The sequence below is a fragment of the Hemibagrus wyckioides genome, linkage group LG26 (genome assembly GCF_019097595.1).
Source record: "Hemibagrus wyckioides isolate EC202008001 linkage group LG26, SWU_Hwy_1.0, whole genome shotgun sequence".
Classification (NCBI taxonomy): domain Eukaryota; kingdom Metazoa; phylum Chordata; class Actinopteri; order Siluriformes; family Bagridae; genus Hemibagrus; species Hemibagrus wyckioides.
The window spans coordinates 9,670,635-9,698,236 of NC_080735.1; the positions used below are offsets into that span (position 1 = coordinate 9,670,635).

The following is a 27,602-nucleotide window of genomic DNA, read 5'->3' on the forward strand; positions in this document are numbered from 1 at the left end:
GAGTTACTGGGTTGTATATTTAGCACAGCTTTTGCAAACACACAAAATGTGGTTAACTAGCACCTATGAGGATATTATGGACTTTCTAATGATTTACTTAAAATGCATTCATATTACATGAACAGCACTTACTTACTTCTATGTCACCTTTCCTGAATTTCCTGATTTAATGGCATTGTCTAGCTTGATACTGTGTTAAAAGTGCTTTGTTTTTTTCATGGTGGTGGTTGATGTTGGTATAAAACTTCATATTTATACATAAGCACTAGGCTGCTGGGCTTTAGGGAAACAAAGTGCTCTAACTGCTTGAATAAACAGTTTCAATTGTGTCTGTTTTTGTATATTAAATCGTGCCTATTCTCATTACAGGTGCCAACAAATTTGGAGTTTAGCATTGTTTAGCTGTTTGTATTTCTTTGCTATTATCATTTATATAGTGGTATGGTTAATTAATAAAGACCTACAGATTTGGTCAGGGTACAACTTAGAAATCTTAAATAAAAACTAAAGCAAGAAGAAAATTATTTAAAAGTGTGTTGGTGAAAATATCAAACGCCAAACCATGAATATTCCGACTGGATAACATCATCTGAAAGATATCTGGAGTTTACACAATGTACAAATGGAAAGGTTTCATGCATTTCCATACATGCCCAAGTCTTACACCCTCCATTTTATTTCACCAGACGCTTCCTGCTACATTTGATGTGAGTCTCCTCAAACGGTGTTGTGACAAAGCTCTTATCAGTGAAAGCCAGACATTAGCTTATCAGTTGTGAGCTCCCTCTTATTTTACCTCCTGAATTTAAGAGCTGCCTCAGTGTGAGACCTGCATGAGGAATTAAACATGACTCTACCAGAAAACAGTCAACATGGTGGTGTCATGCGGCCTTCGACACAAACCAAACACTGTTAGCTAAACTTTATTATTTTCCAATAACAACATGCCTTGTGAAGTGTTTAATATCTCTAATACCACAGCCATTTGCCAAATACAACTATTGTATATTAATTAAAGAGCAGCACTTCAGTTAACGTTACGGGACACCAGTCAACGGTTATGACTGACGTTATAGCAGCGTTGAAAGGTTGTTCCCCTGTTTGCTTTCAAATCAAAATCCTTCCTGTGCCAGAATACTTGACAGTACATTACCTGTGGCAAAGCAGCGACACTGGAGGCTCCTACTAAAAGCAATACTTTGCAGAAATCGTCTTTATATCAACAAATCCATCCCTACACCTATTTTCTGTAGTGTTTATCTGATGCACGGTCACATGGAGCTTGTGGAGCTTCTCCCAAGACAGGGGGACACCCTGGACCCTTTGCTGAGGACAATCACACACACACACACACACACTCACACAATAAGACATGCCAATCTGGCTAAAATGCATACCTTTGGCCTGTGGCAGGAAATCCTTGAAGCATGAGGAGAAAGTGCAAACTCTATGCCTGCAGTTCAGAGCTGGGAAACAAACCACCTTCCATGGATGAATCATTCACTATATGAGTGTATATTGTAACAATAGAAATGATAATATTGATTAGTGCATTCATATTTTGCTCTAAAGTCAGAGCTTCTGTTCCAAAACACAGTCTAACCAATCAGATTTGATCATTCAGCAGTGGTATATTGTAACGTAGCGCATGTCTGCTCATACTGATTCTCTGCACTAACTCTAATACATTTTCACTCCAACTTCTATCCTTCTATCCGGCTTTCTCAGCAGGGTCATTATTGACCTTATGATGCACAGCATGAGCAGTAAGTTGGAGTCATATTTTGCTTTGAGTCATACTTTACCTTCCAATCGCTCACGGATCTGACCTCATGGTACATATGATGTCATGATTTTCATTCAGCCGCTTGGTCAGTTCTTTATACAATGCATTTAGTGCATTTATTGTCAACAGGCCAACTACAGAATTATGCACAGTTAGATGACACTGAAACAGCCAGAGGGCAAAATCAAAATGGTGTCCAAATAACCTAGTGATCTGAGTGTTCAGTGTAAAAATCATCTGCTCGAGCCAGCTTCCTTGTAAAACAACCTGCTCATAGCCATTTTTAAAACATTCTTACTCTTTGTTTTATTTTAGATGAAGTGCAAATGGCAGCTTTTTGTTTCATGACATTTTACTTTTTTTTCTTTTACAGTATTTGTGGTTTTATAACAACACTGCAGACTAAAGCTGTATAAACTATTAAACATTTTTTCTGCTCCCATTAAATTATTCATTTACCAGCAGAATGGATTGATAAACAAAGATTCTGTCAGACACAGACAGACACACACACACACACACACACACACAGCTAGCCTGACCGGTTTGTCTTGTCTGTCAGTTATTGAGTCATACAGGGACTAGTGATGTTTGTTGTGTTCAGTTCTTACCGTTGTGTTCAGCTCATTTCTATGAGATGTGAATTCAAGATTAGGTTGTTCTTGGAATTGTCTTTTTATACTAGAACATACGGTATATTTGCTTATTTCAAGTGGTAAAACATTTCAATTTCAATTATGAAATACTTTAACTAGTGAGAATTCACTCATCATCTTTAGAAACCTTGTGCGGTGGATCTCAGGGACACTGGAACCAAGACAGGAGACTTCACCACAGATCACAGGCAACCATTCCCACTCTTATTTACACTAAACCTCTAGTCTTTTTTGGAGTTTGAAAGAAACTAGAGAACCGAAAAACCTACCAAAACTCCACACAGTCAGTAAACCGATCACAAACCCACATGATCAAACCCAGGACCCCCCGAGTTGTGAGGTATCACTAGGTCTTTCAAAATCCCACAGCAGTTACTTTTCAGTCTAGAAGTAAGTTTATATGTCATCACTGTTGTTTCTATTCTGTAACCTCTAGCCATGTACTTAATGACAGTACAAATTTGATGAGGGATATGTGAATGAAGGCTACTACTGCAGATAAACAATCGCTTCCTTGGCTTAAGTTTGTTCTGGTAATCTGCTTAACTATATAATTTAACACCACTGCAATGGACTGGCATACTTTCAGGATGTCTTCTGGTCTTGTGCCCAGTGTTTTTACCCCTGACTAGGAGAAAGAGGCTCTGAAGATGACTGAACGCACGAGTTAATGATGATGATAACATTTAGGAAGTATGTTTGTTTAGGGATTCTGGGTGTCTAATATAACAGATGGACACCTCTGGCATCGACTGAGTGAGAACACCTTGCTGCATTTGAAAGCGCCATCGGTTCAGCCAGCCAGAATAATACGTCTGAATAAAAAGCTCCCCATGGCATAAACTACTGCTAAATTGAATAGCCATCTGGGAAGTCGACCAAACTTCATGCTGATTTGGCGTCTTGGCAAATAGCCTGCAAATTGATCTGGGACCATCGCCTCACCTCATTGGAGGAGGGAATTGACTCCTTTCTGGATGTTTTGTGTTGGATTCCACCCACTTGAGCTCCTGGGCTCAGAATATAACCATTTCTTTTGATTAAACATTTATTGCATCCAATAGGAGTCATCAGTTTCAGTCCAGGGGACAGCACACTGGACTGCTCAAACACACACACACCAGTTATTTAAAAGGATTATTAGGTGTGCTGAAGTGGGAAATCACCTTGCTGTATTCAGGTATCCTTGGAGTGATCCATCCAAAATGTTGGATGTGTGCTGCTTTCATGTGCCATCAGAATGATCATAAATACAAAAACAGTTTCCCATTGGGAACTTGCACATGAACGACCCCTCAAGTCATAATTATGACTTGGAAACTCTGATTACTTTAATACCTGAGTTTCTGAGATGGGAGCAGTTCTAATGCAGCTAATTATTAGGGCTTGCCATTTTGATCATATTCAATTATGTATTTCAGCAACAGTTTAATGTATGTAAATCAGCAACCATCACCAACCAGACATGGTGTGCAGTTTTAAACCATAAATATAGCTTGTATCTTACTAAAATGATTCTATTATTGTCAGAAAGGTAACTAAGTAATGTGCTATGGTGTCAAAAGTAAAAAAGTAAAAAAAAAAAATTATGAATAAAAATTATAATAAAAAATTATGAATGATCCATGTTTCGAGTTCTTTCCAATAAAAAAAAGAATGTGAACACATAATACATGTAGCATAATAGTGATAGCACGTGAAGGAAGTATTAGCTAAACAGAATAAGAAGGTAGCTCCCATTTGAATAAAAGGCACACTTAAAATAGGACCACGGGTTAATTCTTTACCCCGTTCTTTAGTATATATTCTTTAGTATATAGTCTATCAGCCACTGTGGTTTTAACAAAAACATGACATGTCATCAGCTTTCAACCTTTCCAAATGAGATATTGATCCCTAAAATTCTTCAAATATTCATCTTCACTTCAAAGCTCAAAAATCATGTTATAGATTTGGGTGTCTTAACTGGATATAGACATAGGCATGGACAAATTATATACTCACAGTACAGCCTGACTGACCTACCCAAACATGGCTGCCTGGACTGCTCATGACCGGACTGTATATAATAAAATATAACACAGTTACCATCCCTGTATTCACTTTATCCTGTATCCTGGTCAGGATTGTGGTGGCTCCAGAGCCTAACTGAATAACACTGGGGATGAGGTGGAAATACACTCAGGATGGGATAGAAGGAAAGACACACTGGCATGGAAAAAACATGCAAAGAATCCTAGGTTTAGGCATTGGGTAGAATCACACGATTCTAAAAACTGATCAGTGATTGCCGTGTAAGGAATAAAACACAACACAGTGTAATGCTGTAGGAAAATAATATATGACGGATTGGAAGCCTGGAAGAAGCCTGAAGTTGATTCTTTTCATGTGTGTTTTATACCACAGTGATTTGCCATCTTATACGATTAAAACATATATTAATGAATGACATTTTTTATCTATGTATAGTTGATCAATTTATTGTCGAATGTCCACAAAGCAAATTAGTTCCTCTTATCGCTTACATGTGAGCAGCTACAAACAGGCGACAGCCAAGTTTTATTCTTTACAGAGTCTTTTTTCACTCTCTCCACACAAACTCCTTTGTCCTGACAGTTAGACCAGAGACTCCTTCTGTCAACGTTCAGTAAGCGTCACCTCACACAAAACTTCGTCATATCTACGATTATATGTTTCATCACAATGGCACATTTATTATAAGACTTTGATTATATGGAGTGTCCCACACATGTCTTGACCAATCTTTTAAGGGACTTGTGGCCCTTCGACAATTGCTGATCCCTAGCATATAATTACAGTCTATGTCGTCGATTCGACAATTTGTAACCGGGCATAAGACCATTATTAATGTATCAGTCAGTTAAACAGGCGGATGAGTGATTTATTAGCACACTGTAGCTAAAATGTAATCCGATTGTTTCCTGTGGCCACGCCCTTTCATTTCGACCACCCTGCCAATTTACCCACAGCGCACGTGCGCGCGTCTCAGAGCGCGAGCGCCCCGCTCCTCATATCTTTTGAGTGAAATAGTAATTATTCACTTATATTTAATTGTTTTCTTTCCCCCTCCCTCCCCACTCAGGTCTAACCTGTGACTCTTTTGTGAGTAATTCAACGCAGTTCCCGGTCGCGTTGTCTTCTTGACTAAGCCCTGCCCTTCCCTCAGTGTGAATCAGCGGACCGGCTTCCTGTGTTTGTGTGTGTGTTTTTCATGCACAATCGCTCTGCCACCTCAACATGGAGTAAACCGTGCATGTGTTTCACCTTAACGGCTCCGGAGTCAGCCGTTTGCTTTCTGGTGGCAATATATATTTTTAATTAGAAAACACTGCAGATGTACAAGTGCAGTCACAGGATTGCTTCAGAGTGAAGACGAGAGACATTGTATTTATTATTGAGAAGATGGCGAACGACTCTCCGGCTAAAAGTCTAGTCGATATAGACCTGTCGTCGTTGCGGGTGAGTATCAAGAGTGGAAATGCAATCACTTTAACTCTTTAGGAAATCATTTGCAAGCACTGGACATTTCTCTTCGCCTTGCTGCTTTTTTCCTCCTCTTCCCATTCCTTGTACGTGTGTAAAGCACCCAGGGCTGGAGTGCAGGCTGCTGTTAGACTTCAGCTCTTGTTTTTTCTCCTTTGTTTGAAAAACCTTGGCTTGTGTGTGTGTGTGTGTGTGTTTTGGAAATGAAGCCCAGAGCGCAACAGCTGCTTTCATCGTTTATTTCAGTTGCACTTAATAACAATGTTTCCACTGTTGACATTATGTGTTTATTTATTTGTTATTTTCTCCTCTAGGACCCTGCCGGGATCTTTGAATTAGTGGAAGTGGTGGGAAATGGCACGTATGGACAAGTGTACAAGGTTGGATTCTTTTTTTAATTATTAAGATGAGACTGCTTTCAGTGTGGCAGTTTATTACATCTCCATGCAGTTCTTTATTTATTTTAATGAAACGGAACTGTGTCTCAGACGGCGAGGGTGGAGTTGCATGGAGCCGTTGTGGACAAAAGGCGTGTTTTTTAATCACTTTATTAGTTAGATCGCGTGGTAGTCTGCGTAAGAATCGCACTGCTGTTCCAGTTAAGACTTGGTGACAGAATCACGCTGTCCACTTCAGTACAATGTGACTCGCCGTCTGGCTTTGTCTTTTGTCCTGAGCTGGAGATTTTTCCTCTCCTCCTCTCCACAACCTCCGGGATCTACCCAAAGCTCTCACGTGCCACCTTATATAGCAAGCGTTAGTTTATTTCTCGTGTCGTTTACAATTGCCACAACTTTTATTTTTTTTGAGAGAGAAAGGATAAAAAGAAAAGAAAAGCGAGCAGTCTCTGTAACGTGCAGCGCACGCGCTACGCCTCGACTGGGCTCTGCTGCGCGAGCATGGCAGATGACGCCACTTCCGCTTTTTCTGAGCGCAGGGGGGGGGGGGGGGAAGTTTGTCCCGACTACCTTGGGTTGTGACCTTTATTGTCCCATTTATTAGATAAAAAATACCTAAAAAATGTATTTTTAGGTTCGTTACTATACTCTTGAGGCAGCTAATAGGGTAAAACGCAGGAAGTGACGTCAAAAACAAGTAGTAACTACACCATTGGTCCTCCATGACGTATAGCTATTGCAGATCAACTGTTGTTATCAATGGATAGATTGAAACCGATGCCAGTTACACCAATGCACTGTGTTTAAGGAGTAAAACACAACAGCGGCATGATGTCGGGGGGAAAAAAAATGAGCCACAACATGGAGTTCCTGCCACCAGTCTGAAATCGATGACAAAACAAGCGACACCTCATACGCTTTATCCAATTATAGTTACTTTTAACGTCGTTGAATAACCGTGAAACAAGTTAGCTCCTGTTATCGCATGTATTGTGAAATATATGTTCTCTTATGCAACTTTTTTACCCCCCTCTCTCTTGAAGTTCAAAACAGTACACACACACGTGCGCACACACACACACACACACACACACGTGCGCACACACACCTTGTCAAGTTCTTGAGAAACAGGAGAGCACAATGCCCTCTGTCTTGAAGACCTTCTCACGATGGAAAACTTACTTGTGGAAAAACCGCTCGCACTGGAGACTCCTTCTGTAAACGTATAATGAAAACCTTTCGACAGCCCAGATTGGAGAATTCAACAGTGCTGGGGTATAAATAAATGTAGCGGTGCAGAATTTGCATTGTGTGCTTCCTTTGTGAATACTGCAATATTTATTTAAAAACTCTCCTGTGCTGCAGTGCTAAAAGTTTCAGAAGTGTTTAAATCTTGTAAATGAGTCGCTAAATGCTTGAGACCACCAGAGTGAAATAATTCGATATCTGATTGTTTGGTGAGCGAAAGTTTATTTTAATCAATGCCAAAGTAGCACTGAACAATTTTTATTACTGTTTTTTTTTTTTTTAAACCATAGTCATGGATTAGCATGTCCATTAATTCCAGCTTTATTTATGCTAAGCATGAATAATAGCATTGTGTAACCGTTTGTGTGTGAATTCTTTGCTGTGTGCACTGTAACACACTTGTGCATATTCACAGAGCCAGTGTGTTCACTGCACAATGTTCATTTCTGTGCTCATAGCAAGCCAAGTGCACACTCCTACTCGTTCAGGACGTTCAACTGCATTTCAATAGAGGTGACGCTTTCCTTTATGCTTGTTTAAGCATTTGCATTTTAAGCCACTTGTTTCTGGGTGGGGAATAAGCAGGGGATTTTAGAAACTGTTTGTAAAAAAAAAAAAAAAAAAAAAAAAAGTGGATGTTGTCCAGGTCAGACTCGAGAGCCTAAATGTTCAGTATTTCAACATGTCTTTTTCTGCATGAAGAGAGGTTAAGGTTAAAGCATATTGCATTTCACATTTCTCCTTTTCACAATACACTTTAACGTACCTTAACATTTGGAAAGAAAAGGGCTGGAATGTTTTTCCAAGGATGGAGCAAGCGCATTATAACATACTAACAATATTGCTGGAATAAATGTTTGAATTGCTTTCTTAACTGCAACTGTAATTTTTTTTTCTTTTTCCGCTATGCACAGAATAGTAAACATAACCGAGAGCACCATTCTAGATTAATAATCAATGAAGGTGTGTTATGATGCAGCATCGCATGACTCCTCCGTACTTTTTTTTTATTTATCCATTTATTGCTGCATATGATGATGTGGAAACTCGGTGAAGGAAGTTGGTCTTTATTGTCACTTGCATTACAACAGCTGTAAACACTCGTTTCCCGAACCGCCTTCTCTTTGTTCTGTTAACTCCAATAAGCTGATGACAAAAGCACTGACACTGGAGACTCCTTCCATAAACGTTTCCAATAAACATTTCACCCTATCAGTAGTTAAGCCCTTTGTGTTTTCTTTAAACATATCAGTCATAAATGCCCCTATGTGCAAGTCGGTACTATTGAAGCAATAACTATTAAATATTAGATGGCCCGTGTTAATATACTGCACGCATCTATGATTTGATCTTGTAGATGGAGATTCTATTGTGGAAAATGAATTAAACAGCACTGGGGTGTATTTAGTGACTTAATACCTTCAGATTTGTAGTGATGTAGAGTATATTCTTGTACACTTGGGTGTATAGCCCACATAGATTTCACACCTAAGTGATTAATTGACACATTTTTCTAGGCCACATGCTTTCTTGCCAGCTTATATGTGAACAGATGGTGTCTTGGGGTTGAGTGGAGATATTGGACTCTATTGGATATGCAAACATGCTTATTTGGGGAAAAAAAAGATAATATAATAATATAAAAAAAAAAAAAAAATTATATATAAATAAATTTTGTGTGTGTGTGTATATATATATATATATATATATATATATATATATATATATATATATATACACACACACACACACAAATGTATTTATATAAATAATAAATGAGATTATATATATATATATATATATATATATATATATATATATATATATATATATATATATATATATATATATATATATATATATATATATATATATAAAATATATATAAAAAATCTTTTGCTGAAAGATCCTACAGTCCCAGTTTTTGTTTGGTTTTTAAATGTTGCAGTTCATTTCCCATTTTTCCCCCAACTCTCTACCTCTAGCGGTAAAGCTTTGTTGCTAGTGCACAGTACGCCAGTATACAGAACAAAATCAGATTGTATTTGCCTGACGTAGGCAGAGACGAGGGTTATATAGGCTGGATGTTTTATGAAAGCCTTTAGCGTGCATATTTATTCCATGAGGAGATGCGGTCAGCTCATAATGTGCTCGGTGTTTCCTCAGTAACATTTTGCTCAATGGCGCTCTTTTGCTTACTCGCTGTTGAATATTCAAACCTTTGATACACTGCCATGTGGCCTGCCCCAACTAAATGTCTTGACTCTTTTTTTTCTTCTTCTCCTCCTCAACAGTGTGTGCGCTGCATGTACAATGGCTCGGCTTTTGTATCGAGCCCTCTGATTGGCCGGTTTGCTTGTCTTGTTTATCAGAGTGACGAATGAGCAGGTCGGGTCTAACGCTGAAGGCAGCAGCTGTCGTTGTGTCACCAAGCGCCCTAACTGCTTTATTACAAAGGTGGTTTTGTTTGGCTTTTTCAGTGGGCTGTTTAGACTGCTTCTCTTTTCACACAGGGAAGGAGCGAGCATGTTTGAACTGAAAGCCCCGAGACACCACCTCATTTTATTTTTCAGTTAAACAGCCTCTCGTGGAATAATCTCTTCACTGAGATCGAAGTTCACGTTTAATCGCATTAAAGCAAATGCATTTTTATTTCTCCCTGTTTCTTTGTCATGTAGGTTTTTTTTTCGGTGTGTAAGTTTACTGTTGCAGGCTTTGAGCTATCATGTAAAGCTGAATGCAAAAGTTTTGCCTACCCACATGACGAGAACTGTAGTGTGTCAGGTTTCACATGTTTCTTCGGTATTTCAAGTAACAAAAGTTTTCCAGGCAGAAATCATAAGGATGCACACGTGAGCTGAAAATCACTGAAGACAGAAGGACAGGTCGGGTCATTTCTTGTAATTGTAAGCATTGACTCACGTTAGAGGAACTAATTGAGCCTGTATCTTGGTGCCAACATCTGTGTCCATTTGGTCATCTCCAAATTCCCACCCAGCAGCTACCAGCTAAACAGAGTGACGACCAACACGTGCTTCCTCAAAGCCATCCAGCCAGAGCTTCTTCAGCTCTGCTTATGCTGCATCTCAGGACAGCATAACACTCTTGAGGAAAGCCCTCTTCCAGAAACATAAACTCTCAGATCCTCAGTCTAGTATTGCTGTGATTGACAGGAGCGTGAATGTCTTCCCTCCCACTCAAAGAACATGGCCTTTTGCTCCCAGGATTCGAACCCGGGACACTTTCTGAACATTTAGTACCTCAGGAGTAATAAAACATTCTGCTTTTTCTGACAAAGCAGCGGTCAGCATCAAATGTGAAAAGTGACTTTGTCAGGAAACTGAATTAACTAAAGAGGAAAAGACACAGGACGTGAACCGCTTCTGGTGGCGGTTACTTATGCTCTATCTTATGAAGTAATAGAGGACAAGAAGGCAGGACTGTGGTCTCTGGTGTGACCACTACTTAATAACGAGCAGCTCCACAACCCGACATTTGCCTCAGTGTTTTGTTGTTGTTTGGCGCACATCTGGGGAAAGAAAAAACAGCCTGTCTTGTGTCGCTGACCTACACTAGATAATTGTGGTAAAATGTTCTGTCATTTCTGATCTTGTTTGGTGAAGACTTAACTGATTAGTATTAGCTAATGATGTATCATGAATACAGGGGTTTTTATAACACATCTGGAGTTTATAGTAGCTGTTCTGTACATTCATAGAGATTTGTCAGTATGAATTTGTCCTGCTAAGCAAAACAGATCTCCCCCTTCTCCTTGTGTTAAACAGTTATTTGGCTCTTACACAGGTTCCTGTTCGGTTTTTTTTTGTGATGTACTGCTTCATCTGTTTGTTGGCTAACCCCCTTTTTGCTTGGTCTTTGAGCTTATCTGATCAACGGACACTCCAGACAAACACGCCAGTGTCCAACAGCAAATCACATGCTGTGACAGAAGCTAAAGGCTGCATGTGTCTGGCTGTAATGCATTGCTGCAGACCGTTTCGTGTAGCGTGTATTGTGGCAATGGCAAAAACTTGTTTAAATCCCTTCGTCATTTACTTCCTTTTTTCCTAAAACCTGTTTCTGAAATTGGCTTTTGTGGATTTTTTAAAATTTATATAATTGGACTCTTTACAAACTTCACAGGTTCCTGGTGTAGTTCCTGCCATTGTTCTTCTTTAGTCTCACCGTGTGTGAGGTCATGCATTTCATCACCCACAGCAAAAAAAGAGGAAGAGTGTGTGTGTTAAGTAGCTGAGTGAACTGAACTGAAACTGAAGTGAATCAGAATCATGTTTTAATGCAAGTGTGAAGATGTAATGTAAATGTGAAGATTTCTAGAATCTCGCCAAATTTGACTGCTCTGAGTGCACAATATTAAGGATCTGCTGGTGTGAAAATAAGAGGTTTAAATAAAAAAACAAAATAAAACAGTAGCCTTATAAGGCATTACTGATGCCGCCTGCAAATGCTTAATGCCTTTCAGAGGACGAGCAGCTTCTGAGCAGAGCTTTGTGGAATCTGTTTGAGGTTTTTATCACTCCGCTCCGCCCCTGTGCCAGCTGGCATTCAAGAATGGAAATCCTCAGGTGGCCGCCTTTCTAAAACCGCCTCGAACTAAAGAAAGACACTAAATACTCGAGATGTGCAGCACACAAGAGCGAGCAGGCGAGAGCAATTCCACCATATAATGGCCATATATAGTCAAACTAATTCTCTCACTGGACTTCACTGTACTTTTTGGACTCGAGTGCTAGCCTATTGCGTCATTTGTTGGATCCCAGCTAGGGTTTTCTTTTCTATTCTTTCATTTAATCTCGTAGGACCACCCACCTATCCTGACAGTCTTTCCTTCGACCTCTCCTCAATCTATCCTCCTAAACTACTCCCTGTCCTACTTCACATGAATGAGAGCGTAACCGTGGTTGTTTCGGCGATTCCACAGGTACGATGGTTTTACATGGTGCATTATTATTCAGAGGTGCCAGACTTGACTTAAATAGCTCGGCCCTCTCCTGCTCAGTGTAGGGAATGCCCCACAGAGGGCGAGAATCCTGCCATCATCCAGTCGCACCTCCTGTCACGGTGCCATGTTTCATTGCCAGCATCCAGGGTCACACGGAGTACACACGCTCCCAATCTGTACACTCCACGACTCCTTCTTCTTAGGGGAATACAACAGAAACTTTCACAGGCTCCAGGATGTTTGGCATGAGATAAAACGGCTGTATTTTTGCACTAGAAGGAGGAGGCGCTGTTCCAGACGTTATAAATTTCTCTCAGTTGTTATTATAAACGTCTCTCGTGTTGTTTCATGAAGAGTTTCAAGGAATATCTTCTAGTGGAACCAATGATGTGTAAATGTTAGCATTTCTTTACTGGTATTATTTTTTTAGCTGTATTTATTTAAAAGTGATTTGAAGTCTCGACCAAAAACGTATAATTAATTGAGTTGAACAGATCGGGGCCTAAGAGTCCTATCAAGCTTAAAAAGTGTTACAGGGAAGTGAGTACAGAAAGAAAAGAGAACACCATCAAATCAGCGGATTTGTAGTCAGTCTGGTGTCCTGGTTTAAAGTCGGCCAGTGACTCAGCAGTTCAGACCACTAAGCGAAGGTCATTCCGCTGCCAGGCTGCCAGGACTGAGAGACGATGCACGTCTGTCTCGTTCCTTTGTGGGCTGGTGGGTCCAGTCATGTCATGCAGGAGGCTCAGGAGTGAAGTGTACAGAGTCTATATAGAGCTACAACACTAACCTTCTTGAACATTTTCTTTCCTTTCCATGTGCTTCTCTATTATTATGCACCATTTCAGAATCTCCCCTAAAGGCCCCTTGTGTGGTTTTTGTTCAGCTCTAAGCAGCTCTGAACTTGACAAAGCATGCGTCTATACACTCTTGACTGGTCTGCTTCTCCAGCTTTGCTTTTGTGAAGGCTACAGTTTGGCACCGACTCCCAGTCCAGCGTGTGTGACAAACCCTTTTGGCTACTGTTTACTTGTTTGGTCCCATGGTAACTAATGAACCAGGGCATGTTGCCTGCTATATTTGGCTAGTGCTGTGCAGGAGGAGACGAGTCACATGGCAGCCCATGGGTCAAGTGAAAAAGCCTAATTGTTTTTCTCCTTTCCTTCCCCCTTTTTTTAAGCTAGTCATCTGAATGGCAGACGGTACACGACGTCTACAGTTTTGCCATCTCATTCTACCGCGGCAGCCATTTTGAAGCTCGATCCAGTGCTTAAAATGAACTTTTCATCGAAACGGTCCTAACAATATGGTTTGTTACACAGATGCAAAAGCCAGATTCTCAAAGCACTCGAGGCTATCATAATCCATTTGATCCACCTCAATAATCATATCTTCCCAGTGGGAACCATAACTGGCTATCAGCTTGGTATTAAATGCATTATAACCACTTTCAATGCCTTTGTGAAACAAGATGGATGACAAAATGGCTTATTTTCTCTGCGAGGTATCAGTCATCTAAAAATGCAGCCTTTGTCCGAGGCTAATATTATTAAGATAATATGGCAGATAACGCAGCCCCCTTCTTTTTTTTTTTTTTTTTAACAAGCATGACAGGCTATAGAAAGGCAAATCCATTAGAAGAAAGGAACAAATTTGATAAATCGGCATCACAGCAGACACAAAGCTTTCAAGATCTTGAAAAGCTGTAGGCCTTCTGTAGCTCATCTGCAGCCGTTTTTAATCCAGAGATTATGTATCCGAGCTGCTTTTTAGAGCTTAGCCACTTTTTACATGCCTAAAAACATGGATTAGCTTCAGTTGGTAAAAGGTTTAGTTAATCGTTTAGACACGTATGGAAATGTAAAAATTTTATTCTAATAGAAATATAGTCCACTGTAAAGGGGAGAGGCAGGCAGTGTTGTATACAGCTTCATACAGACATCTGTACATCTCCTGAGAGATTCGCTCAAGTGGCCCAACTTAACAACCTTAATGACTCGTCTGCTGAGCCATGAGAGATGATGCAAATGGCTGCAAGCTTGCATGTAAAAGCACCTGCAGTCTGCCACCAAACAGCCGTGGTTACCCGCACAGAAATATTCCACTCCCTTCTATACGCATTTATGTAATAATCGTTCAGAACAGATTTGGGTTCATTTGCTGAAATGCTTCAACAATCTTATTTCACACCGATTAAAAACTTACTTTTTTCCATACATTTTTTTGCTTATTTTTTATTTTTTTACTGCAACAGTCTACCACACTAATTGAGAATTGAAAAGAAAAAAAAAACTGATCCAAATTGCATTTCTAATCAGAGATGCTGCAGAAGCACAGCTTGGAGTCTGCCTGTGGTGTTCTGCTGGCACTGGATGAACACATCCTCTTAGTGCAAGCTGCCTAATGCTGTCTAATACCAGGCAGGGCCATATGGACCCACAGTGTGTCCCAGCAAGGGGCTCACCTGACTCCCAGCCTGCAGAGACACGATCAGAAGGAGGAACAGCGAATCTATGCCTGTTTAAATGCAAAAACCTTGCATACATTTCAGCTGAATGATAACCGGTCATCATATCTAGCTGCCCGGTGATAAACATGCATGTTAAGGAAGCACTCCAACCGAGAATGACTGATTTTCAATTCCCACTATCTGATATCGAACCAATAAGCTCAAAAGCTCTTGGTTACACAATTGCTCTTGGCTGCTCAGTTATAGAAAGGAAATGATTTATGATCACACCCAGATGAGGATTCCTTTGGTTCGTCTCAGAGCTTTTCCTCACCATTATCATATCTGGCTTACTCGCCAGTGTTGCCGCTACAAATATGAAACTATACAAGTAAAGTTGAATTAAATTGAATCGAGCATTAAACTCAAACATTCCCCTTTAAATCAGACACGATGAGTCCGTGCTCACTCGCACATGTGTTCCTACTGATAAACCTCCAACATGTGATTCCTGTAACATGCAGCATATGCTAATGCACTGTCCTTCTCTCAGTAACACAATCACACTTTTACACAGAAAATGTATCTTTAGAAGTCTACCAAAATTTCTCTCTCACCAGGAAATCTCTTATTGAATGCTGTTGACTCTGTTGGCATAGTATTGCTGTAATACTATTAGAATCTGCATGATGTTCGTTAGTCACTTTAGGTACCTTGATGTTGTCATGAAAATAGCCGTGGAGGCATTAAAATAATAATAAACACAGTGATGACCAGCCATTAAGCTGTATTTTCACCGGTTCACATTACACAGAAAGTGATGCATGGCTTTTTGGTGACATTTGTTGCAATGGTCAAGGTCTGGTACCAACTGGACACAACTGAGCAGATGAGAGTTGTTCAAAGATCTGAAATGATGAATGAAACTTGATTTTAATGGTGCTAGGATTTGAACTCGAAACTTAACTATCAAGAGCCCAATGTTTCACTTTGCTAAGTGCTTAATACAGACTAAGGGAAATGAATGGGTGTACGATTGTTTTCTCATCGACAGCAAGTTGTTGTTGGTGAACAGATCAGTTCTGATCTTTGGTGTTCTTTTTTCATCATGACTATCATGGTTATTTATCTCTAATGGGCACAGCTGTAAGGCAACTGCATGTTGTATGCTAGAGAGCTAGACAGCAGCTTTGCGGCAACTTCTGTTGTGCTAAGTTTGGTTTCCATATATCTGCACACTCCTGATTCTGAGAAGATCGTCCATCTATATTCGATGCATAGAATTGAGCAAAGAACGTTCGCTCTGTGGTCAAGTGTGTGGTGTTTGGTGGTGTTGTATTAGTTTACATAATACCAACCCAAAGCAGCGCTTAATCATTACTACATACCTACTGAAAGTTTGTTTTGCAAAAGACAGCAAGTTCTTTTTCCTCCTGCTTAGTAGATCTGCTTCACAGTATCTGCTGTTCTTTGCACATTGAGACCTCCTGATAACTTACCAGCAATTCTACCAGTTGTCCCAATCACTGCACCTTAATTTCCCAGCAGTTTGTGTGTAGTATTCATGCTCAGCTCCTTACTGATAACTTTCCTGAATAAGACTTCATATGCGCTCGGGATTTTTAGGAAAGCGGAAGCGGTAGATTGATTGCCGATGCTGCTGAAACCTGGTGCTTATCAAGTGTTGCATGCTAAGCATAAATAAGAGACGTAGAAAAGTGGAGGCTTGCGCATGGAGGCCATATGGCTGTGGCCTAGTTGTCTATTTTTGACATCCAAAGGGTTTTTGAGGATCGCTATGACTTGTCCTGCGTGGGTTCTTATAAACGCTGCATTCTTTAATTGCAGACTCGACTATTTTTAAGCGAAGTTTGAGCCTTATAAACACGCAACACCACCGGCCTTGTATTTTAGAATTACATACATGCACACAGTGTATACAAGGCCGCCTGTTTTAGCATCTGTGGCATCCCCCACACTGGGCGAGCTGTATGTTTGTTGTAACTCTAGCTGAGGAAGTGGAACCCAGTTGCACTCAGTCTCCATATCTTTTTTTTTTTTTTTTTTTTTTTTTTTTTTTTACACATGATCTCACCTTTAGCCCAGTATAGCATTAACCAGGAGTGAAAATCTAAAGACTTTACACAAGTCAACAAGTTTTATTTTGGTTAAGTATCGTTTTGTATTCAAGTCTTGTGCGTAGTGTTTGGAGTTAACGGCCCATACTGTGGTTAAGTGCTATATTTAGCTCAATGGAAACTGAATTGTGGGTTAGTGTGCTAGAGGGAGTGGTGGGCCACAGGCACATTTTCTTTTTCTCAGCATTCTCTTTCTCTAAATAAAGCTCTTTTGCTATTTTCTCAGCTTTAAAAAAACAGCTCGTGGCTTGAAAACTTTGCTTAGGGGCTTTGACAACTTAAAATGCTATGCATTTTTTGACTGCTCGTTTGGTAGCGTAAAGTATAAAGCTTTACAAATTTTGTCTGTGCATGTCAATTCTCAACGGTTAAAGGAATTGCTGGGGTTATGTCTTCATCATATTGAATGCTGGAGGCTCACAGAACTGGCTTAAACGGTAGAGGTTAACTCATCCTCGTGTCCTTATGGGTAAAGTGGTTGGGTGTTGAATGTGTCACCCTTTCAGCTGGTAGCCAAGTGTCACGTTGACCTGAGGCATTATCGGACTCCACACATTTTTCTGGCTCGCTGCCAGCATGGTCCCGGGGAGAGAGAATGGAAAAGCTGAACAAAAGCAATGAGATGGTGAGGTAGTGGGGAGGGGGACATCTCACCTAAGCCCTTGAATAGTTGCTAAGCTGCCCAAACACATAAATTCACATGTACATAAAATCACCCAACACTGTTCCTGTTGTCCTTGACTCCATTGTATCTTCTGCCCCAACCCACACTTTCCTCGGCCATAATAGGAGTCACAAGAGCAAAAAGACCCCGACTGTCCGTGACACTGTCTGAATAGAGGCGCTCTGTTTGGCTAATGTGGTCTAATCTGGAGCCCCCAGCAGGTCCTAAAGCCCTACTCTCTCTTCTTAAAGCCACATTTTGTTTAAAAGAAGCTCGCTTTCTCTTTTTAACATCTCCACTGGTTGAATAATTGCACTCTTACACTTTCCATAAATGGGGATCTTTTATTACAGCTTGCTCAGAATATGATACCCTCTCACCGCACAGCTTGCGCTTGGTTTAATCCTTGGCTCTTTGAAGACGGTGACAAAAAATTTCCCATTTTGAAGTTGCCACAGTTCCACCATCCTTACCCAATGCGGATGGTTGTTAGAAGCCCCAAAGGGTCCTGTAATCACTTTACATGGAGGAGGTTATTTCTTGCTTAATGATAGTGCAAGCAGTGCTCCCATCATGCACCCATAACATGTTAGATTACTATGTTATCATCGCACCATGTCAGAAGCATGGTACAACTGAGGAGCGAAAAAGCATGTAAGGAATTAAAGGTACTAAACCCAGTATGTTCGCATGTTGCCCACAATCATCTCTACCTTTCAGTGTGTGTTTTACATGAACAGGTGTAATTCCTAATTTTGGGTAACTCAAGGTTACTGCTTTTGTATTTGCTCCCCATTTTATTTACCACTTCCCACCCACCAACTAGCTATAACTAGCTACCAACCAGAGAGGTTGAGGGATAGCATGTGCTTCCTTCAAGGCACATGATGCCAGCCACTTCATCTTTTCACAGTACTCACTTGGGTATCTAAACACTTTGTGGAAAGTGCAAATGTCTTTAGCACATGCGTGAGCTCACACATGCCTATGAGTTGCTAGTGTCACTTGTCTGGGGAGGGAATAACACCGTCCTTCCTACTCGGAGAGCACTGCCAAGTTTGCCTTCGGACTCCTGGCCATAGATGGCTGTGGAATCATGGGGATTTGGACACAATCTTCTGGCAAGCACTTTCCTATTGCACCACTTAGGTGCTGAAGTGTTTGACCTTTTTCTAACACGCTTCATGAGTTGGATTTGGTGTTTTGGGAATTGGCCAGTGGCTCCCCAGGACTGGGGCTGACTAGTATGCAAAGGTACACACTTCTTTTCTAGGTAAAAAAAGGTAAAAAAGCTGCACCAATGAGGATACCACCCCAGTGACAAGCAAAGATAGTGTGTAGACACTTTATTTCTGTGAGTGATGAAAGGCAACCTTCACCCCTGAGAGACTGCAAGGCAGTCTTATCTAATCAGCAAAGGGCTGGTGCGATTGTAGCTTTTCAATCCAACCAAGCAGGAGCCATATCTGCTAGCCAAATGAAGGTCAAGATCAACTGATCAGCAGGTGGAATTGGACACGGCTCCTGGTTCGTTGGAATGAAAACCTGTAGTCACACTTCGCAGGTAAATTGGGGTGCCTCTGCTCTAAGGCAAAACATCGTTCCTCAGTTCCACTAGTTACATCTGAGACATGTTACCCACGTAAAAACCAAACGGCTACCATGGTGTAATGTTACCATAGTAACCTTACATGTTATAAGAGCACTGTTCCCACTTCCTTCACAGCTTCAACCACAATAAATCCTGATTAACCCTTCAGTTTGTTTAGCCCCATTTCAGTCTGTCTAATCAGTTCACACTGATGAAAAGCAGTTTTGTGCCTTTGCTCTTGAGCCATAGTTTCAATGCTTTTATACATTTCTAATCTATTTTCCAGAGTTCAACATCGTTATTGTTATGTGACCCTCCAGTACCGTGTCTTTCAACGGCTTAAGATATTAAAAGCTTAAACGTAGGAAAAAGGCAAGCATTCATTATGTTTCGGCTGACTTTGGATAACTTTATTGGCAGGGAGATTTAACCCACTTTGTTTTGCTTTGCTCTGTTTTTTTTTTTTTTTTTTTTTTTTTATCCACAATCCTACACTTTCAGCCTAACACTTTTCTAACCCTATGATCTCTCTGTAATCCAAACATGAATAATGATGGCATACACACAAACATACACACAAGTTCTTTCACTGGATTCCCAGATTTTGACATGAACACAACTAGACAGCCTGTTAATGCTTCTGTGAACTTCCAGGCTTTGCAAGGCTTTTGCCCAGCAGCCTGAGGCCAGAGTTCACCTCCTTTGGCTGCTTATACAGCAGATTCCCTACATCAAAGTATCCAGATCCCAGGAATTCTCTTTATCCGAGCGCAGCCAGTCGAGCGGCTGAAGAATGTGCTTGTTGGAACCAAAGCAGGATTCAGACTTTAGGTTTCAGTGCCACTTGAGGAGGAGCTACATCATTGTCAGGGATGTTGTGCATATAAAACATGATGAGGCCATTATTCCTTTAGGTCTGTTTGCATTTTTTTAAGCCTCTCGGCTCCCACTGTACGTGTATATGGACATTTTGGAAAATGTGGTTTTACCCCAAATAATACCCCAGTTAAAGGTTTTAGTAAACCCCAAATCTTCATCATCAGTGCAGTTTTTACTACCAGTGTGTGGATTCAAGAGCTGTGCTGTGGCAACACAGCTGCTGAGGGTGTGACGATGATGATGATGATTATAAAATTAAATTGCCAACACTTTATCAAATAAGAAACCACAAAGTATAATCTTTTCGGCATCCATGATTAAAGGATTTCTAATAAAAAAGGTAAAAATTGAGTTTTAATAGGTCTTCACCAAGGAGGGTTTATAATGAAATTTGAAACGCTTCATTTTCAGTGACCCAGAACGCAGTTTTTTACAAAAAAAAAAAAAAAATGTACATGTAGAAGGGGCCTCAGATCCAGGAACACAGGCAATCTTTCTGACAATAACAGCTTTACGGTCCACCACACATCAGATCTAATGTTACTGTGTGGTGTGGACACATTTTAGTGCAGCAGTGATTCTGCCGAACTGCTTGGAGCTGCAGCATTACTCGATCAATAGCCAGACCATTACTGCCCACTGCTCCTGTAGACCGCTGCAGATTTCATGGCTTACCGTGTCACGTTATTTCTCCAGGCTGCTGTTGCCTGTTTCTGCTTTCTCTTTCACTTCCACCATTTCACCCTGCTCCTTCTCTTTTGCAGGTGTGTGTTGCGTGTGAGACACAGACTAAGAGGGGAAAAGATCATTTGTTAGATGAGTGCTGTTGTCCAGTCTCGGTTTGCTTGCAATCCGCATCCACTTTCTCAGGCTGCGCTCCGTTCGGTTTTGAAGGATTGCTTGCTGCGGGTTATGCACATAGCTGATGTTAAGAACCATTAGAAAAAGCATCCATATGAGAGTGGACATCACATGACTGGTAGCGTACATGTAATTTAGATCTCCATGTTCCATGCAATACATGCAAATCATCCTTTGGACAAACAAAGAAATTATATCACGTGTGTCAGAGAGAGCAGCTTGGATGGGGCGCAGAAGTAGCTGGCCACATGGGAGATTTAAAGAGACTTTTCATCATGTTTGGGACACATTAGCAGTTCAGATGTAATCTGACCACATGCCCTCTTCTGCAAAGATGCATGTGGCCCTGTTGGTCTGGGATATATAGCATATTTAGCAAGTAAACCATTTTATTCACCACCTCAGCCAACCATTATCTCTATAAGTAGTTTTTTCTGGCTATCAGCAGACTCAAATGGCATTGGGGGTAATTTAGGAAGTGAATGTCTGAAGGTAGATCATTATGACAATGAAATAACTTTGCTTTTGCATTTCCAGTTTTGCAGCTTCTCCCTCGTTGGTGCATCTAATCCAAAATGGCGGACACGTTTCTCCTTCATTTACGACAGGCAGAGCAATCAGAAAAATAAAAGAAGGCATCAAGGATTCGCAGTTTTTTTTTCCCATCATGCAGATTTTTAATAAGGCTTTACATCTGAACAGATTCTCCACTGTGAACACGCAGACAAAATACACAATTTGAGACGGAGCCATTGACTCTTTGGGGCAGGTGATTGAGCAGCTGTGTTTAGAGTGACACTGCTGTTGCAGTAAAGCAGAGGCCCTTTTCACCCTGCGCAGTGTAACGGGCTCAACCCTAACAATACGCAAACTGTCAGAGAACAAATGTTCCTGAGCGCTCCATTTATCTTGGTCTCACCAATTTGCTTTTCCAGCATTGCTCTGCGTATCCTCAGAGCCCTCCTGCTCTCTGCTTGCCTTTTAATAAAACATCATTGTGCCTCAATCCTATTCCGAAATGAATGAAACCAGTGATTCTTCTGTAATAGCTATACACCAGACGGCACATCGTTCACAACGGGACCGAATCGAAACCTTGACACGTGTCGTTTTTTCAATTAAAAAACTATGAGGATTGAGAATTAAACAGCCAGTCATGCGGTGTGCGTATCTACACCTCTAATTGCCTACCAAAGGCGGTTTAAAACGTGGTTTTAAGTGCTGAACCGAATGAACTCCAAGTTAAGCTAAGTAATAGCCTTCAGATATGCAGCGTTTTGTCTATTTAAATCAAAATCTTTCACTTTTTTCAATTCTTAGAAAGATCATCCTTCAATCCTGATTCAGTCCCCACCCACAGGATGTGGCAGAAAGAAAGAAAGAAGGGGGGGATGGGGGGATGGGAGAAAGAAAAAGTAATGCAATAAAAATTGGTGGTGGGGTGAAGAAAAAAAGAAAGAAAAAGAAATGGGAACAAGAAAGAAGGGGAAAGAAAGAATTAAAAGAATGGGGAGAAAGAAAATCCATAAAATGGGGGGAAAAGTAAAAGAAAAATAAGAGAGAAGAAAGAAAGGGGGAAAGGAAGAATGAAAGTAAAAAAAAAAAAAAAGTAAATAAAATGAGAGGAAAAAGTGAATGAAAGAAAGAAAAGGGAAAAGAAATGAGGGGAACAAGGGAATAAAGACAAAGAGAAAGATTAAGAAAGAATTGAGGGAAAGAAAGAAAAATAAAGAAATGTGAGACAGAAAGAAAGAAATTATAGAAGGAATGAAAGAAATTAGGCAACGAAAGAGAAAGAAAGGAGTTTTTTTTTTGTCATTAAACTAATAAACTAATCTGAGCTGCTTTATGCCATATTACAGCAGAAGGATATCTGGACTGAAGAATGGAAAAATAATAGAACACACGCTGACCCTGACTTCTGCTTTTCTTAGCGCTCAGGTGATTTTAGTGACTTTACATTTCCTACCACCATGTGTTAGGGCATTTTCTGGCATGCGAAAGCATTAAGAGTTCCTTTCACTGGAACTAAGGGGCTAAACCCAACCTCTGAAAAACAACACCTTGAATTCAATGATTTGGAGGGGTTTCCCAAAACTTTTGTTAATTTAGTGTATTTTCTCCTCCTTGCTTTTCTTCACTTTCAGTACAACTTCATTAAAACTCTATCCTTTGTGAGAGATGTGGTGGTGTAAAGCACTTTCAACAGTCTAGCGTGGTTCTAGATGATATGAAGCTTCAGTAGAAGTAACGAGAATAATTGTAGTCATGTGAGCTGGGATATGGAAGTATGTATGTGGACAGCCAATCGGATTCAGTCTTGAGATTTTTGAAACCTTTGGCCACAAAACGTACCATATAGTCCACAAGCCCGTATGTGGAGTGTCTGAGGTTGAGACTGGGAGTAATCTGCCTTTCACCAGAGTGACTACAAGTCATGGTTTAGGTTGTAGTCAGAAGTAGGCCAATGTGTGTGTGTCAGTGTGTGGTGTTGTATCACAGCTTTACATTGCTTCCGTGTCTTGTGGTGTTTGGCTCTTTCTACTTTGAGAGCTCATCTGGTTAGTGTTCAGGAGGGTGATGGAACATGCAGGACTGTGGGAATATGTGTGTGTATATATAGAAGTGTGCCTGTTTAACCTGTGTGTGTGTGTGTGTGTGTGTGTGTGGATTCTGGCTGCTTCCCAGGGGTTGTTCAAGCACAGGCCTCTGTGTTAACATGCAGCTGTTCTCATGCTGGTTTTCCTCTTGCTTTGTCTAATTGCTTATTAGCAGCTGTGTAATCGATACTTTACCTTCTCAGCATGATCTTGCATCATTCCCATGGATCATAATTAAAGTGGTGGGAACATCAGGACAGATCTGGCAACCCTGTTTGAACCTCACACTTTTTTTGAATTTGTCGATTGAGTTTAAAAACTATTCATCAGAAAAAAAGAAGCCTTTATTTTTGTCACATAAATGTTTCAGCACCGTGAAATTGTATCTTCGCATACCCGAGCTTTGGAGGTTGGGGTCACGGCAAAGGGTCAGACATGACGCAGCACATCTGGGGCAGGGAGGGTTGGGGGGCTTACTCGGGGGACCAGTGATGGCGGCTTGCGGGTGTTGGTGTTTTGAGCATTCCGACTTTCTGATAAACAACCCAGAGCCTTAGCTACTACTGCCCCACTAGCTTATCAATGTTATTTAGCCTTTAATTACTTATCAGTGTCTACAGTTGACTTGTTGATATTTACATTGACATTTGTTCATATTATCTGAGGAAATAAAAGCAAAGCGATATATCAAACAGAGGATAAATATTAGTGCCACCATATTTAACTGAGAGCGAGGGGAGTAGAAGTATGAGTTAGAGGAAGTGCATTAATTCCACCACAGATGGACAGTCTGGTTGAAAGTTCCAAGTAAACTTGCATAACCCTCAGGGAGAGTATAGGGTTGTGCTGTTCCAGACAAGATCCTGTACATCAGTTTGAATTCACTTGAAATCTATTCATACATATAAAAGATCTTTTATTGATGTTAAGTGTTTGACGTTATGTAAAAGTTTGAAGAATCTGTCATTTTTCCACTCCTCCTCTCAGTATGTAAGAGAACAGAATAAATCTCTACATTTCTTTCAAGTGACTATCTACTGAAATGGTTCCTCTCAATTTTAAAGGCCAGTTAAGTTCACATCTGGTTTGTTTTAAGTTTTATGTCTATATCTTGGATGGTGCTGTAGTGTTTGCTAATCCTGTGGAAGATTAGCACACACCTGTGTAATGCTCTAATGAGTTTATAGTGAGTCCACACTAGTAGTCGAGCTGCTGTGTTCATTAACCTGGTCATCGTTGGGATCTTTTGCTCTTTCAGATCTCCAGACACAACTCCGCTATCTAGTGCTCCAAGCACTCTTTATCTACGATTCTTTACATTTAGCAGGACATCTCAGCTCATATATCTGTGTTCACTCCCAGGTCCTCTTCTCATTTCCTCCCTGCCAATCTGATTCTCAGCACTTCCTGTTAGAGAAGGCAGCTCTTTAGCATTCCTTCCTGCACTATTATCTCTGTCTCACAGCTTTGTCCCCAGAATGATCACATCTCAGGCTCGGTGTTGTGGAGAGCAGCGTTTTGAGAGGGAGGAAACTCAACCCCAACCCCTCTAGCTTGCACCTGTGAACTCTGACCCCACCAAAGGGGTCGCCTTGAAATTGATAACGCTTGCTGTTTTAATAGCTGCATTCTTCCGTCAAAGCCAAGGAGATTTGGCTTCACTTTTCAGCCCGAGCCGTGTTACTCCTGGCTGCTTATCGTTTATAGAAAGCCAGCGCTAATCGCTGTGTCTGCTGACTTTGGGTCACGCTTGTGTGTAATGTTCATTAATTATAGTGATGGATTTGTGGTCTGCTTGAAATATCCTCTCTCCTTCTTTACATAGAAGAAATCCTTCCTTTATATCGGTGCTGCTTTTTCGAAGGGTGATGAAATCGTTTGGAAATCCAGGCACGAGGTAGAGTCTTGGATGCCACGAGAAGGATTTTTTTCCTCCAGAGAATCGTTAGGATTTCACGCCATTACTCAATTTCACTCCGGAGCAAATGTCTTCACATTTTAGCATCTATGTGACTCTCAGAAAAAGGCGTTTTTTGGAACAGGTGGCCAGAATAACTGGAAAGACAAAAGACACAATAATAAGGACACATCAGTTGAAAGCTCAGTTTAATTCCTACAGTTATTAATCAGAACCTCTGCTCTTTGTAAACCATCTTTTAATTTTTATACAAAAATAGTGTTTATTCTAATGCCCAATTTGCAGCTTCATTTCTTGTATACACAAAATCCTGTGTCTGCCTGTTTAGGTTGGTAATATACACCTTTGTGCTATTTTTATTTATTTCTTTATTTTGTGTGTGTGAGAATTCATTCCGCTTTTTGTGCAAGATAAATGGTGTTAGTGTCTGTGTTTTTCACAGGTTTAATCAAGCACAGTTTAAAGCAAATAACATGGAAATGGAAATCCGGCATGGAAACACACATGAACATTGACTCTCTTGCAGACCAATTGAGTGGTTTAATGACCTTTCCACACAACAGGGCAGTATTTTTCCACAGCTCCATCCATCTAGTTGAGTGAGATTTTTTGACGAATGGTGTGTTTAATGCCCAGTGCTCTGCTTGAGATTAAAAGAAAAAAAGTTGGTTTGATGAGTTTACAATTACAAATGCAGAAGTGGTAATGTATTGAACGGGACCGTGAACCGTTCATGGAGACGAGGATCCTGGTAGTTATGAGGTTGCCATTGTATTTGATGTTTAGTCACGGAGAACAGAGATTATCATCATTATACATGCACACATTTATGGGGGTTTTATACACCGACCAGCCATAACATTAAAAGCACCTGTGTAATATTGTGTTGCTCTGCCACGTGGTGCACTGTGCGTTCTGACACCTTTCATCATAGCCGGCGTTAACTTTTTCTCTAGTTACACTAGCTTTTTTTATAGAATCGAAGCAGATGGGCTAGCTCTCACTTCCCACACTCATTAATACGCCTTGTTGCTGGTTCACTGGTTATCCTTCATTAGACCACTTTTGGTAGTTACTAACCAGTGCATACCAGCAACACCTCACAAGACCCGCTGACCAGAGTCTCTCGGATTCTTACACTTGCCCATTTTTCCTGCCTCCCGAACTGACCGTTACTCCTTGCCATGTGAAGTGAGTAACACTGATTATCTCATTACAGTGGCACTTGTCAGCGTTATGGCTGATGGTGACCTGATCATAATCTAGATCTCTAATCGAATCTGTGACAAAGCAATTTTTGTTAATTGAACAATATACCATTGACATCTGGAGACCTGAACAGAACAGAGGATCATGTGCTCTTTCCACATTACTGGTCTTAGGGCACTTTTTAGACAGGTTTAATGGAGCATTTACAGGCCTGTCCCAGTCACTCATTTGATTTCAGACTACTCTCCACACTCGGGAACACCACCACACACTTACTGTCACTGTAGATGTGGCTGAAAAACCCACAAAATAAAAACACTGTAGCCTTAAGTAAGCTGGCTCTCTCTGGGCTTGGAACATTCACACACAATCCTTTCAGTGATGGATGGAAATGGAATATAATTTCTGCAGAGGAAACATGGAACTGTCAGGCATCGGCATACAGCATGCACTGTGGAGGTGGAGTTTGCGTTGTGACTAAAATTAAAATGACACACGAATATTCTTTAATAGCAGAAATAAACTTTTTCCTGGTGCACCATCAAGTCTTTTATTGGCAACATTTTTGTTTTAAATTATGAATAATTCCAGTGTTCTGTGTGTACAAATTCCCACTGCAGCTTATTCTGTCAGACATGCCAGTCTGATTCCATCACAGTGTTTATATCGTGTAAAAGTTATTGTTTCTTGTATTTGTAACATTTTCTTTCTTGCTATCTGTCCATCTTTCTTTCCTGC

General features: G+C 40.6%; 1 protein-coding gene across 7 annotated transcripts in view; it reads left to right on the top strand.

Annotated features, from left to right (window-relative positions):
• The first annotated feature begins 5,517 nt into the window (after nt 1-5,517).
• Nucleotides 5,518-27,602, top strand: part of LOC131346651 (mitogen-activated protein kinase kinase kinase kinase 4-like) — a 51,422-nt gene continuing 29,337 nt past the window's right edge. For 2 of the 7 annotated variants that reach the window (XM_058380199.1, XM_058380202.1), the window contains exons 1-2: nt 5,518-5,922; nt 6,261-6,326. In XM_058380199.1, the coding sequence (XP_058236182.1) occupies nt 5,866-5,922; nt 6,261-6,326 (123 nt within the window). In that variant the 5' untranslated portion in view covers nt 5,518-5,865. The remainder of the gene's footprint in view (nt 5,923-6,260; nt 6,327-27,602) is intronic. The other 5 variants (XM_058380196.1, XM_058380198.1, XM_058380197.1 and 2 more) reach the window with 4 other exon arrangements.